This window comes from Azolla caroliniana, unplaced genomic scaffold (assembly GCF_043228905.1).
Source record: "Azolla caroliniana isolate FFs.n. ecotype wild unplaced genomic scaffold, voAzoCaro1.0.p SCAF_17, whole genome shotgun sequence".
Classification (NCBI taxonomy): domain Eukaryota; kingdom Viridiplantae; phylum Streptophyta; class Polypodiopsida; order Salviniales; family Salviniaceae; genus Azolla; species Azolla caroliniana.
Window position 1 is genome coordinate 4,652,163 of NW_028230452.1, and position 15,082 is coordinate 4,667,244.

The following is a 15,082-nucleotide window of genomic DNA, read 5'->3' on the forward strand; positions in this document are numbered from 1 at the left end:
CTATTTTGTTTGTTTCCTTTCACCATGTTGTCTAAAAGTTTCCCCACATTAAATACATGATCCTCTATCGGTTATTGCACACGTGACCCTTGTAACCTTATTGTTTACACTATGTCAATATGATCTCGTATGAATTCGGCGTGTTTGAAATAATAATGCCAAATATAACAAACTAGATATTACATGGCTGCAAATTTGGGGCTTTCGAACTCAATTTGCATATCACATAACTATAAATGGAATATGATACAATTGCCTTAGCTACTTATAATTCCACTTGACAACCTTCATAGATTCTTGGACTCTCTTTTTTTATAGCATACTCTCCACATATCATCTTGTATATATTTCTAACAATATGAATTAAGAATATTTTAAATCACCTCAGGTAGATGTGTGAGGGCTTTTGCTACACGACATGTTGGTTGATGAGGGTATGATGTTATGTTTTCATGTATGAGTTCTTTATAGCTGTTGGGCATCTTTTCATTAATACCGAGGTGAATCTTTTATCCAAAAAAAGAAAGAAAAAAAGGATGTTTTAAATGACAACGTCAAATAGAAGTGTAGTAGATTATACATACCTAATCCCAAACTAAAGTGTTGTAGATTTTGGTAGTAGCGCCCAAGTTTACCTCTAACTCTACTTGACAACTTTCATAAATTCCTTGTGTGCTTTTTATGTAGCAAAATCTTCACATATAATCTTGTGTACTTTTAAATGATTCTATAGGAGCAAAATATTAGCATGTATGATCTCAAACTAAATTTACAAAGTGTTAACAAACCTCGATGATGTGTAGACAACCTCTATGTTTTAGAATTTAAAGTAACCTCGTGTGAAATTGTATTGCCATTTAATTTATTTACGAAATTTACCAAAAACATAACATCCAACTTGATGATTTGGTTTTACGTAAAACTCAAAGAGGATATATTTCTCTCTTTCAGACTAGTGTCTCATTGTCCCATGCATAGTTAAAATTAAGTTTGTCACTAGGTTATACATGAACTTGGTGATCATGATTTATGTAGAAAGATTACCACCCTCACATAGTTCACACACCACATTCATGTTACATAGCATGCACCAAAGTTTATTTATAGGCAAACCTATACATTTTCATAAGTGAAGAATTGTTTGTCTAGATGAATGCAACTTGATTGACAATATTGTTAAGTAGACATAAAGGTCATGCACTAGACTTGTACATTCTACAATGGCATCAAATAATGTCAGAATTTGAGCATGGCATAAATTGGAAACCATCATGGGTTGCCATTACAAAATGGTCTTAATACAAAAGAGAGGGAGAATTAATTGTGCTATATATCGCTTGCATACTCAGATATGAGAAGTTAGGAAGAAAATATTGGATTCTCATTGTGAATTTTGTATGTCAATCAACAAGCGTAGAATAACAGTGGTGTTTTTTTGCTGGCTTCTCCAATGAGAAGCTTTCAAGGATTGTCAAGGAAAATTTAAGTTCTTTCATTCGTTTCTGCGTATCATTGTTGTTTGGAATATATGGTTATCATTGAGCAATCAATCATTCTATTACAGATGGGATCGGTTTCGCCTGAAATTGAATGATTGCAGTATTGTTGTTTGGAATATACGGTTATCATTGAGCAATCAATCATTCTACTATAGACAGGATCCGTTATCCTGAAGTTGAATGATTGGAGTATTTATTTTAGCCCATGTGATCCCACTTCCAAGCATATAATTATCGATAGCGCAAACTATTCCTCACCCATGCATTCTGCTTAGTTGAGCCACATCCTGAATTTAGTCATATCTTTTGTGAAACCCTCAAGTAACAAATGTAATATATATACACTCCAAAAAACAATGTAATATATATTACCCTTTCCATTTTATTAGGAAGCTTAATCATATACAATAAATAGGCAAAAATAATAAACTCTGTGATCTATACATAACTCATGCCCCATATTTTGGATCGATACGGAGCTGTATTTCATGTTTTACGAGTTTTGCAACCTCTGTCATCTGCAGAATAAAAAATATTATGTTGAATTCCAATGGTATTTACAGTTGCAAACACATGCAAAGAATAATGCAGTAGAAAGGAAGTCCCAAAGATGTAAAACCAATGGAATGTGTTACATTTTAAGCACAAGATAAGTATATTTCATTTAAAACAGAGGAGGTAAGCAATCAGGCAACTTAGCAACTGTATCGATTTGATAAAAGCTCCAAATCAGCAAAGTTTATTTTTCTCTACTTGGCAGCCACCATGTTTTGAAATCAAGAAATTGGCATTATAGTCAGAGTCTCTTGTATTAAATGCGGAATACTTTTGCTTGCATCTACAGAATTGCTGCTCTTTACTAACAATCAAATACCATATAGTTTCCACGTAGTTAGTTTAGCGCTAGAGAGTTTCTCTTAGTGTGAAGTGGGGAACTTTTGGTACTCATGATATGTAGTGTGATTTAAACAAATGATACTAGCATTGAGGGAAACAACACTTTGATACAAGCAAATGAAACATTCAACATAAAAAAACTTAAGCAATCTTTGTGAGTTTCCCAATCCTCTTTTTTCAATGTTTTGCACCAAATTTCCTTCTTTTAGAACTGCAGCTGCAACATTATCAAAGTCTCATCTTTCTGTGTTGCTGATTCTGTTGATGATGATATGATAATATGAATCACGTGGATATTTACATGTGAATAGACTCGTTGAAGGGAGATCTTGAAGAGGAGATTTCCATGGTCCAACAGCAAAAGCTAGCACTACATGTGCATGCGGTGGTCACTATAAATATGGGTCTCTATATCTTCTTTTGGTTAAGAGTTTCCTATGAGATCATTCCATCTAGAGAGAGAGGATGTATTTTCTCCTCATTTTAGAAAGAACTATTGTATTAATTTAGATTAATGCAATCCTACTACAAATTTTCTATTCCTTTTCTTTTTTCTTTTCCCCCATTCAGTTTCTGTGTCAATTTCTTCTGTGATTTCTATTCTAGTTCAATAGTTGTAATCAGGTATCCTGTTCCACAACATCCTAACAGCCTCATCACCTACGAGTATTTCAAGGTGAATTGTGTAGAATAAATGACGAAGCAAATCTTACCTTAGGATAATGGTGAAGAACCGGTGCATAAATATCAAATGCAATCTGAACTTCTTCCAAAATTCCCAAAAGAGCTTCCACTTCATCACCGAGCAAATCAACCTGTAAACACAAGTGGATGCACTGAAAATTCCTCCAAACTAGATATCTACAATCTTAACGACTGCTTATAAAAAATAACTCATGAAAAATTTAGACTTCATTATCTGGACATAGATTTAAAGTTTCTGAATTTCTTGTACGTTAGTTCTAACAGTTACCTGTATCCTAGATTTAGAGGTTTCAGACTTAGTTTGCCTTCTGGAATGGTAACTGGGTGCTGACACTCAAGGATTATGAAACATGTATCTAAAATGTTCTACAAACGTTAACTCTTCTCTAAATTATAAGATAAAGGTGATGGATATATATACACATTTTTTATTTGAGACCTACTGCAATTATGTTCCAAAATCAAAAAAGAAATCTGACCTCAGTCTCTGCCTTCTGAAGATTACTCGCCAATTTCTGATTGTATTTCAGAGCATCCATGGTAGCAAAAGATTTGATTCGGCCATTAAGAAGATCACAATTTTTCTTGATTCTGTCCAAGCTGATATACAAACCAGGAAACACAAAACCATCTAATTTTGTTCTGCTAGAAAATCCTGGGGAAATGAAGATATCCAAAACAATACAGAAGAAAACTAACAGCCTAACAGGATTGTGAAATCTTCAATCTTCAACTTTCTCATGTTAGGATTTCAAAAGGATGCTTCATTTTAAAATGAAAGAAAAGGCAGAGAAAGATAATAGTATAGACAAACTAGTCTACTAATTCAGAATAAAAATACGTGGATGGTATTCCATAATAGGATAAATAATTTAATACTCCTGAGACATGTGGCAGAAGTTGTTAAAATGACGTACAGAGAGATGCATTAAACCTCAAAATATGAAATACGGGGACATGCATTATACCGCTGCATATGAAATACAGGGACACAGTGTAATTTTCCTTTTCAATCTGTAGAAGAATACACAAGTTGTTTTCTCTTCATATTGATGATCTCATGCTTTCTATTGTTTCTGCCATATTTTCGCATCCACATCATAATTTGCATGTCAGGGAACACTACCACGTCATATAAACAGAACATCAAGCTCGGGTATAATCCACTGCCTCAAACTACTCAAGACTAAGTTTGGACATAATGTGGGAGTATAGTAAGATATAGCCCTAAAAATAATGGATAAATGGGACAAAAAGAAGTGGAACGACAAAAAATCCTTCAATAATGGGCAAAACTAGATGCATAAACATAAAAAAACGTCAACTTAAGCAAAACATGGACACCATGAAATAGCTTCAGAACATGTACCTTAAAGATCTCTTATGCAGTATATCGACAATCTTTTTCTCCATCTCCTGGGATGATTGTAGAAACTGGCCAATTTGCTCAGATAGTGTTAATTCCAGCTGCTTTGGAACTGACTCCAGCTTAGTTTTCAGATATTTTAGTTTGTACTTTTGATCATTCTCTAATTCCAGCCTGTTGATAATTTTTGCATTGGATATTTCTTTTTCACGAAGTGCAAAAAGTTCTGCCATTGTTTCTTCTCTCTCTGAAGCCATTTCCAAACATTTCTCCCTCTCAATTGTGTATGCCTGTTGTAATTCTAAGAGGGAAGATTCACAATCAAGTCTTGCTAGTTTTAACCTCTTCACCTCAGCCTCTACTGCTTCAACATGCGTCATAAGGTGATATTGTGATAGAGAATAAGCATGTTCCCTCTGAAACAATCTGCCAATCTCTCCTAAAAGCCTCTCTTTGTCCATTTCACACTCCTCTTTGAACTTTAAAAATAAAGATTCCTGATCAAGTTTGGCTAACCTTGTAGTTTCCATTTCAGCTTCCATCGCTGCAATTTTAACGGATAAGTGATCCAGTGAAACAGTATAAGAATGTTCTCCTTCTGTTAGTTTTTCAATCTCTCTTGTAAGAACAACCTTTTCAGCTTCCCAGTCTTGTTTCAAGGTCCATAATGAGGAAACCTGATCCAAGTTGTCTAGTTGTGATGTTTCTGATTCTATCCCTAGTTTTGCAATTGCAGCTAATAGTTCATTATCAGTTGTAGAACACACAGATTCTTTCTCAATCAACTGTCTGATCTCAGTGGTAAGCCTCTCATTCTCATTTTGCAATTCTCGATTCATGCTCATAAACAAAGACTCTTGATCATGTCTTGTTTGTCGTAAGCCTTCTATCTCTAACTCACGTTCTACAATCATAGTTAGCAGGTGGCCTTCTAATACAGCATAAGCATGTTCTTTATGTTTCAAATTTTGAACCACTACTCTAACGTTCTCCCTCTCCTTTTGCAACTCTTGGTTTTCCAGACACGACGTTTCTATCAGGATCTCAAGTTCTGCTAGATTAGCTATTAGATGACCTTCCACTACAGCATGAGAGTGCTCTCTCTGTAACAAAATGTCAACCTCTCGTCTGAGATTATCCCTCTCCATTTGCAACTCTTGGAAAGAAGACATACTATTATGTTTTTCCAGACATAGCTCGTCTATCTGGACCTCAAGTTCTGCTATTCTACCCAACAGGTGCCCTTGTAATGCAGTGTGGGCATGCTCTTTCTCTATGAACTCTGTAACTTGTCCTCTAAGATCTTCTCTCTCACTTTGCCATTCTCTTTCCAATATCGAGAATGAAAACTCCTGATCCAGTCTTTCCAGATGTGATGTTTCTATCAGGGTCTCAAGTTCTGCCAGATTAGCTAGTAGATGACCTTCTAAAACAGCATAAGCGCTCTCTCTCTGTAACAAAATCTCAACCTCTTTTTTAAGGTTATCCCTCTCAGTTTGCAATTCTTTGAAAGAAGACTCTGCATCAAATTTTTCAAGTGATGCCATGTCTATCTGGGCCTCGAGTCCCGCTATTCTACCTGATAGATGGCCTTGTAATGCAGCATGAGAATGCTCTTTCTCTATGAAGTCTGTAACTTGTCCTCTAAGATCTTCTCTCTCACTTTGCCATTTTCTTTCCAATATCGAGAATGAAGTCTCTTCTGCCAGTCTTTCCAGAAGTGATGATTCTATCAGGATCTCAAGTTCTGCTAGATTACCTAGTAGGTGACCTTCTAATACAGCATAAGCCTGCTCTCTCTGTAACAAAATCTCAACTTCCCCTTTAAGGTTATCCCTCTCAGTCTGCAACTCTTTCAAAGAAGACACTGCATCAAGTTTTTCAACGGATATCATGTCTATCTGGGCCTCGAGTTCCGCTATTCTGCCTGACAGGCGGTCTTGTAACGCAGCATGGGAATGCTCTTTCTCTACAAAATCTGTAATTGTTCCTCTAAGATCTTCTCTCTCACTTTTCCATTTTCTTTCCAATATCGAGAATGAAAACTCCTGATCCAGTCTTTCCAGGTGTGATGTTTCTATCAGGCTCTCAAGCTCTGCTAGATTAGCTAGTAGATGACCCTCTAATACAGCATAAACCTGCTCTCTCTGTAACAAAACCTCAACCTCTCCTTTAAGGTTATTCCTCTCAGTCTGCAACTCTTTCAAAGAAGACACTGCATCAAGTTTTTCAACGGATGCCATGTCTATCTGGGCCTCGAGTTCCGCTATTCTGCCTGACAGGTGATCCTGTAATGCAGCATCGGTATGCTCTTTCTCTAACAACTGTGCAACTCTTTCTCTAAGATCCTCCCTCTCACTTTGCCATTCTCGTTCCAATATCAAGAATGAAGACATGTGATCCAGTCTATCTAGCCTCAATCTTTCTATGTCCGTCTCTAACTCTGCAACTCTACCTGATAGGCAATGTGATGATCTGATATGAGCCTTTTCTCTCTCCAACAGCTTATGAACCTCTCGTTTTATCCATTCTTTTTCAGCGTGCCATAACTCTTTGCATTTTGCAAACTGAAACTCCTTGTTTAGTATTTCATAAGAGAGGTTGTCCATTTGGATCTTCAAATCTGAAATTTCTGCCAGAAGATCTGCTTGTTTGGCATACCTGCTTTGCTCTTTGGCTCTAAACCTTGATAGCTCCAATGTCAGATTCTCAATTTCAACTTCTTTTCTCGAAATGATGTTGAAAAGATTTTCCTTTTCTAAAAGCCACTCCTTTTTACTGTCTGATATTAGATCTTCAAACATTGCCATCTCTAATTTCTTCAATTCGTTCTCGAAGTCTTGAGATTTTGGTGAATGCCTTGATAATGCCTCAACTTGTGCTTCAACATCTCTCCTCTGTGGCTGAGACAATTTGGATACCCAAATTTCTTTTTCTTTCCAAAATTGTCTCTTTAAACTGTATATTTCCTCTGTTATTGCTTCTAGCTTCTGTTCCACTATTATCTTTTCCTTTCTTAAATCCTCAATGACCGTTTTCAGAACAAGAATCAGTTTATCCTTGTCCTGAATTCCAGAAGGAGAATCTGGTATCTTAGTGCAGCTTGATTTTTTACCCTCATTGGGTAACTTTGCATGGTGTTCTTCAGATATTTTCGGAGAATCCAAACTGTCAATCCAATCTAAAGAGTAGTTCAAATTCACTAAGTGTTTGGAAGCTTTTGTTTCTATATATAGTGTATGTTGAGTAGAATCCTCTATTTTTTGTCTCTTCTGCATCAAGGCATCGGAAAGTACCCATACAAATATATCTGCCTGAACCATATGCTTCCACTCTTGTTCTTTGAAGGCTTCTTGAACAAAAGAAATTTTCATTTTAATGTCAGTAATCTGATCAGCCAATCTTTTTGTCAAATTCTGTAATTTGAACTCACATTTCGCAATTGATGTGGAACAGTTAGACCTCATTCTTTCAAGCCTTGAAGCTTCAAGCTCTAGAAAAGACTCAATCTGAGCCTCTAGGTCTTCAAAATTGTTACAAGATTTCTTTATGATGCTTTCAACTGTGTCTTTATCATTGGATGGGACAGTTCTTAAATCAAAATTCACAGAGAGTGACTGTTTGTATTTCTGCATCAAAATCTCTGAAATAATCTCAAGCTCTAACATTTGTCGAAGCTGTTGGCTGACATGTTCCTCTTCCATCTGAAGCTCTGGAAATGTTCTTTCTCCTTTAAGTATAGGCAAATCACTTATACAATGAACTTCAGTGGATATTTCTTGATCTGAGATGTTATTTGGAACAAGCACACACTTTGAATCGTTTGAAGAAAGCTTTTCATCAAACTGCAAATCCATACTGGACTTCACTACCTGTCCTCCAGATCCATCCCGTGAGCTAAGAAGTTCACTAAGTTCAATCAATTTCCTTTTTCCAAATTCGTGAATTGGGATATTTGTAGGTTCTTCCCTTACATCATTATCATTTTGATCCCGCAATAAAGCTAAGCAAATGGACATCAAGGTTGCATAATCATTCTCTAACTCCTCAATTGCCTGTTTATGGCCCTCCAAATGTTGATCACATTTGAAGATAAGCTCATCTTTCAATGCTAGTTCAAATGTCAGCTTATGCAACATCTTGGGTACTTCTTTATACCAGCTCTCAATGACCATCTCGAAAATGGTGGCTTCTGTTTCAGCTTTCCAGATCAATTCTTGCATGCTAACTACAGACCTATCATCTTTACCATCCCAAAAAGAAAACTGAAGTCTATGTGAAGATTGTTGTGATTTCAGAATCTCATTCCCCTCTAATATGTAGCATTTCAAATTTTCTCTCACTTCCTTTATCTGTTGTTCAATGTATACTACCAGAAGTTCTTGCATCAGTTTCTGTCCCTCTACGGTCTCTTGAAGATTGTTCCTTTCCATTAACAGGCTCTGCACTCCTGATGTTACCTGTGATTCTAACCCTTGGTAATCATTTTCCAGATCAGACAAAGCCTTGTCTTTCTCTCTCAGAGATTTCTCTAAGGTTTGCACCTCTTGTGCAAACTTCTCCAATTGGAGTTGTTTCTGCTGCATTTCTTCCCTTGCATATACCATGCTCTCATTGAACTGTTGTTCTTTGAGCCGAGCTTGCCTTTTCAACCTTGAATTGTCAATCCTGATCTTACCAATCTCCTGTTGCATTGATGCGATCTGTCCAATTTTTATCATTTCTTGTTCCTTCAGTTCAGCCAGTTGGTTATCCAGCTCATTTGCCCTTTTCATTTCAATATGTGCCCTTCCCATTTCATTCTCCAGCATTGACGCCATTTGAACCATGCTGGATGCCATATGTTGTAATTCCCTTTCTTTATTTATAATATCATCCTCACTTTTCTTCCATTTCTTCTGGCTTTCTTGCAAGAAATTCCATAATGTTTCAGACATAGACTTATCAGCACCATCTACATCCGTTGTCAATCCGAACATCCCTATGTCAGAGATGATAGCATCTTTCTGTTTCAGCTGGTGTGTCAAATTCTCAATTTGCTTATCTTTATCAGCCAATTGAGTATGGAAATCCTCTTCCAGGGCCTTCAGAAAGCCTTTAGCCACAGATGCTTGGACCATGCTGGAAACAATAGTCCGACACTCCAAATCCTCATAAGGTTCTTGATGCATATCATAAATGACATTAGAATCAGTTTTTACAAATGGTACATTGAAAGAATCCACATGGACAACATTCCTGAGGAGGGAAGAGGAAGGAAGCTCTCCTTGACTAGCCATTTCCTTTCCAGTTCTACAGAATTGAAAATCTGAACAAAGACATACCTATCACACATGATTTAGATGTCATTCTGCAGGTGAAAACAAGTTTTTTTGAGGAATTGAGAAGCAAATCGTTTCTGATCCGAATCAGAACCTTTTGGAAACAAATTGATTCACAGAACTGGGGCCTACTCAGTGAGACGAAAGAAATGACAATCTAAAGGAAAAGATGCTGTTTGTGCTATTTAGAAGTTGATGTCTAGTAAAAAAACAAACCTTTTCTTGATCTATTGACAAGCAGAAATCCATTTCTGATGAGAATTGGATCCTTTTGGAAGGAAACTGATCCTTTTCACATGGAAACGATATTCAGACAGATGCATAAAGCACTCTTTAGAAGTCTCTTTACATTAAAAGCATCAAGCTTTCTGTTATCAGAATGAAACTCTTTTGAAAGGAAACCAAACCTTAAAATGTAGCTCAGCAGGATGAATCGATGGAAAAACTATAGGTTTACATAAAAGCAGATAAAACGTTAAGATTCACATAAGTTTCTTCCTGAATCTGAGCAGAGTGGATATAAGGTATGGATTTTCTTAGATATGAACGCTCTTCTTGAAGAGCTCTTGAGCATCAAGATCTCTCTGACTTGGGACATAATCTGATCCTGGAGAAAGAAAACCCGAGTTATCTCTGATGGGAGACAGTTCAATTTGATCTGGAATCAGGCTTAATCATATAAACGCCTCCTGAGATTTCTACGATACTTCTCTCAGTGAGGGTACTCTTAGGAAGGCTTGTGGATGGAAGATCCCAATCTGAGTCTTCATTATTGTGGATGGAAGATCATAGTTCCATCAGAGATTATTTTTTCTTGAACAAGAATCGGGCATTAAAAAACTTACTGACCAGAATCGGAGCCTCTCATGATTGATCCTCTGAGACGTACTTCGCAATCTTGTTGTCTTCTTCTTCTTGATCAATAGTCTGTAAATGGACGCCAATTTCTGATCAGAATCTCATCCTTGCTGAAATATATGGTTCTCCTTCAAGGAATTAGCTTAAAAGCGGGCTCTAATCTCGGATCAGAGATGATGAATCTTCTCGAAGATAGCTCAATAAGCATCAAAATATTTCCGATCAGAATCTCGATTAAGGAATTAAGAGATTTATCTCTGGTTTCCAGATATGGTTGTGCTCCTCCCTTCATCTTTTGGTTCGTGTTTTTGTCCTCAATGCAGCTCGAGTATCCTCAGACGCAGCAAAGATTCCGAAGATTCTCCGATGAGACTCTGAGAGAGAAATTCTCAATGCTTATATTAAAAACGAGACATAGTTTGCTTACCGACGCTAATTTTGATCTGATCAGATCAATCTCGAAGGAATACATACAAATTTACAATATAAATAAACATATATTATGAGACGATATGTCTTTCTCTGATCAGGCCTGTTCAGAATCGAACGCTAGCCTCTGATGGATGAATGGAGAAGAAAAAGGAGCTCTGAGGTGGGGGTGGGGAAGAAGAAGAAGAAGAAGAAGAAGATCAACTCACGAGAGATGGCCCATCGCCATAGCCAGTATCGCCATCGCCACTTCTGCTTTGTTTTTTCCATTTCGTATTTATTGAGAGAAAAAAACTCTACAGTAAGTATATCAAGAGATAAACGCAAAGGCAAGTAAATAAAATGAAATAAAACGAATTAAATGAATAAATAAAAGCAGAATCGATCATTTTCGACGCTATTATTGCTATTATTATTATTATTATTATTATCGCATAATTATATATTTATAATTAACTATGCGATAATAGTAATAATTAATAATTAATAATTATATGTATAAAAAACCATCGCTATGTAAATAAAGTATTTAGGGGGGGGGGGGGGTTAATTAATTATGCGATAATAATATTAGTTAATAATTAGTAAATATATCTATTTATTTTTTTAAACTTCGTCTTTGGTCTTTTATGTTTTGTCCTAAGATTTGTTTATAATTTTACTTTTTTGGCTATTTTTCCGACTTAAGTTAATAAATTGCATTATGTATGCATATGTTTTTATTTATTTATTTGGTTGCTCTCAACAAGTGAAAATCCTAATCATTAGAACCACACGAATTTTTCCCTCATACGGTTCCACGAAATTAATTCCCTAAATACCCTTTTGTCGTGTCTTGTTGTTCATCCAATCCGGACATGACCCACGGCAGACCCACCCCCTCTCATGCCCCACACATCACTCACAATATTTGCTTTTGTCCGGCGGACACTCGCCCACCAATGGGTGGGTGGCGTCCCGACTCCCAATGGCCACGGATGTACACTATCCTTCTTGTTTTACTTCGTGTCCCCCCCCTCCCCCCCCCCCCCCTTTTTCCCCACATGGACCAACACAGCATACCACACAATATGTGCCCATCCATGGACACCTACCTACTCATTCATGAATGGCCTCCTCCCAATGGTTGTGACAATGGCATGTACTGCGGGTGCGGGGATAATGGTGTTGGGATCTAACAATCGGCAACGGTTTGGTTCCGAACCGAACCGCGAAACTGCAGCTTAACTGTTTATACGGTTCAGGTTGGTTCGGTTCAAGTTCAAGTTCAAGTTTTTGTAAACGGTTTGGTTTTAATGGTTTTAAACCGCGGTTTAAACGATTTAACGGTTTCATGGTTTTTTTTCTAATTTTTAATTTTTAATTTTTTTTAAAACTACCTTTTTTTCTAAAAGCCTAATTCTCACATTTTAGGAAAAATCTTTAAAATTTGAAATAATAAAAATTAATTAATTTTAAAATATTTATTTTGACTTAAGTTGAAAACTGAAACCAAACCACGAAACCACGGTTTTAGCAGTTTAATGGTTTAACGGTTTGGATTTTTACCAAACAGTTCGGTTAAACGGTTTTGTGGTTCCGTTCAGATTTCAAGATTTTAAAACGGTTTGGACACTCTCAAACCGAACCGTTGCCGATTGTTATTGGGATCCAATTGTTTGGGATTTGGATTCGAGGCAACAGTTCTACCTTATATTATAAGTATTCTAAAACAAAATTATAAGTTCTTAGAATGTGTATTTTTACGGTAAAATACGTTGAATACTTGAATACCACTCATGTTGAACAATGAATACTAAGTTTACTTGAAATTTGAATACAATAGAGTAAATAACAATTGTCTTTATGGTCTATGGATAACACATGGTTATCTATGTTTCAAAAAATTATTTGGATTGACATAGAATAGGTAATCAAGAGGGTGTCGTAGGAGACCTTACGACAACAAGAGGTGACATGTGGTCGTCAATCATAATCTTGCTACACAAAAAATCAAGGATATCCTCCCAACACTCCTCTATCTATTCCATGATCAATCATCTTTTCATTAAAAGGCCTACTTTAGTCACTCCATGTAGGATATAAACCTTTATTGCATATTACCTTAGGGAATTCATGTGAAGTAGTATAATTTTCTCATCTACAACCATATGCATTTTGGAAGATTTTATTATATGGACGTAGAATCATATACAGTAGACATTCGGTTAAGTGCGTGCCCACATAAGTGCACCATTCTATTAAGTGCGCTTTTTTTAGTGGTCAAAATCCGGATCAAAAAAATTACATTGTTTCATGACGAAATTACATCAAACCAAGTTAAAACTATGTTCCAAACATTCAGAAAACAACGAAAGGAGCTTTTGTGGGTATGTCTATGTGTGTGTTTACGATTACAAGGACATCCCACAAGTTTAGTCACATAGGAACCAAGAAGTGTTATGGTAACGAGAGCGAGTCCAAACATTAAGAAAACAACGAAAGGAGTTTCTGTGGGTATGTCATGTGTGTCATGTGTTCTACATGTGTGTGTGTGCGTGTGTGTGTTACGATTACAAATCTGTGATTTTGATTCTTGATTAAAGAACATAAGCAAAGAATGGAAAACAAATCTTGATGATCGTGAATAGTCAAGTTTTGTAGCAATTGGCTGTGAACGTGAGCTCTCCTTCTCCACGCACAACATATCCATCTGTTCTCCTTCTCTTTCTGTGTGTGCCTGTATCACATCTGTGTGTGCTCTTTTCTTGCATGAAGAAAGCCTCTCTCCCTCCCTCTCTCTTTCTGTGCATCTTGTTTAGATGACAAAAGTTGCAGTCGGTGATTTATCTGTTGCTCCCCCTCTCTCTTTTCTTGTCTCCTCCATCTGTACTTCAATTCCTCAAACTTGCTGCCACTAGGAAGAAAACGCAAGAAAAAATCCCATCGCATGATGCATCCAAGGAAGCTCATTAGGTTTGTTGCATAATGGATGTATTTCTCAGATGTAGCAAAAAGACAAATACCATCTAGAATCGAGAAAGAAATTGAAGAGTGTGTATGGTGAAACTAGAAACATTTTAGGTTAATTTAACACATAAATTGATCACTTTTCTTATCAAGAATTGTATGATTAGCATACAGAAGGAAAAATATTTCAGAAAACCCTAAAAATTTCCCTAAAACCCTAAAATGTTTGAGAGAAAGAAATTGAAAAGTATGAATGGTGGAACTAGAAACGTTTTAGGTCAATTTATCACATAAATTTATCACTTTTCTTATCAAGAATTGTATGATTAGCATACAGAAGGAAAATATTTCAGAAAACCCTAAAAATTTCCAAAAAACCCTAAAATGTTTCAGAAAACCCCTAAGTGCGCAGCTCGGTTAAGTGTGCACTTCTTCCTTGCGTTCAAAGTGCGCACTTAACCGAATGTCTACTGTACACACCACACCCACTCCAAAACATCGACTCAATCGTCAAACCCAACCCATCTTCCCTAGTTTAGGTCCTTGATGGTCCTGCTAATGTTTCATATGCACATGCAAGTGCTACCTGAGCAAGACCTCAGGGGATCTCAACCAGGGAGGACGTGATCTTGTGCAAGAAGGCTATAAGCCACTCGATGGGTTGCCTCTTGTAAATTCCTCTTTTTGTGAAATAACATTGTCAAGATCAAGGACTTGATTCGAGTCGAGAGAATTCCAGACTCGAGGAAACCTGAAAGTCAAATCAAGGAAAGCCTTTGACTTGAGGAATGTTATAAGACAAGTTGAGGAAAGCCTTCAACTCGAGGAAACCTCAAAGTCAAGGAAAGCTTAGACTCCACTTGGCGAAACCTGTTTGACTTGAGGAAAGCTTTGAGTCGAGGAATTCCTTCACCTCTCATTAGCGTTGTGATTCAATCTTGCCCTCTCTCACACACAATTAAATATATGAATCAATTAAACCCTTTTCTTGAAGTTTTTGAGGCGGAGTACCATTGTAGTTTGATACAACGTTTTACATTTGACAATATATGAATCAA

The 15,082-nt window shown here is 36.6% G+C and overlaps 1 protein-coding gene across 2 annotated transcripts; it reads right to left on the reverse strand.

Moving 5' to 3' along the window:
* Window positions 1-1,811: 1,811 nt before the first annotated feature.
* Window positions 1,812-11,342, reverse strand: LOC147852935 (uncharacterized). 2 transcript variants are annotated; one of them, XM_087333201.1, is made up of 4 exons: window positions 4,471-11,340; window positions 3,581-3,701; window positions 3,110-3,211; window positions 1,812-2,017 (listed from the first exon to the last, which is right to left on the reverse strand). In XM_087333201.1, exons 1-4 carry the CDS (start codon window positions 9,744-9,746, stop codon window positions 1,949-1,951), a joined length of 5,568 nt encoding a protein of 1,855 aa, XP_087189327.1. In that variant the 5' UTR covers window positions 9,747-11,340; the 3' UTR covers window positions 1,812-1,948. The 2 variants fall into 2 exon arrangements, 1 of the variants encoding a protein (XP_087189327.1); XR_015531280.1 differs by lacking the exon at window positions 1,812-2,017 and having other exon boundaries at window positions 3,581-3,732; window positions 4,471-11,342.
* Between the last annotated feature and the right edge of the window lie 3,740 nt (window positions 11,343-15,082).

Excerpts from the sequence above, each read along its gene's own strand:
- LOC147852935 (XM_087333201.1), bottom strand. The coding sequence starts at position 9,746 with ATGGCTAGTCAAGGAGAGCTTCCTTCCTCTTCCCTCCTCAGGAATGTT. Across the intron at positions 3,212-3,580 it reads TTCAGAAGGCAGAGACTGAG|GTTGATTTGCTCGGTGATGA; the intron begins GTCAGATTTCTT and ends TTGTGTTTACAG. Across the intron at positions 2,018-3,109 it reads TTCTTCACCATTATCCTAAG|ATGACAGAGGTTGCAAAACT; the intron begins GTAAGATTTGCT and ends TTTATTCTGCAG.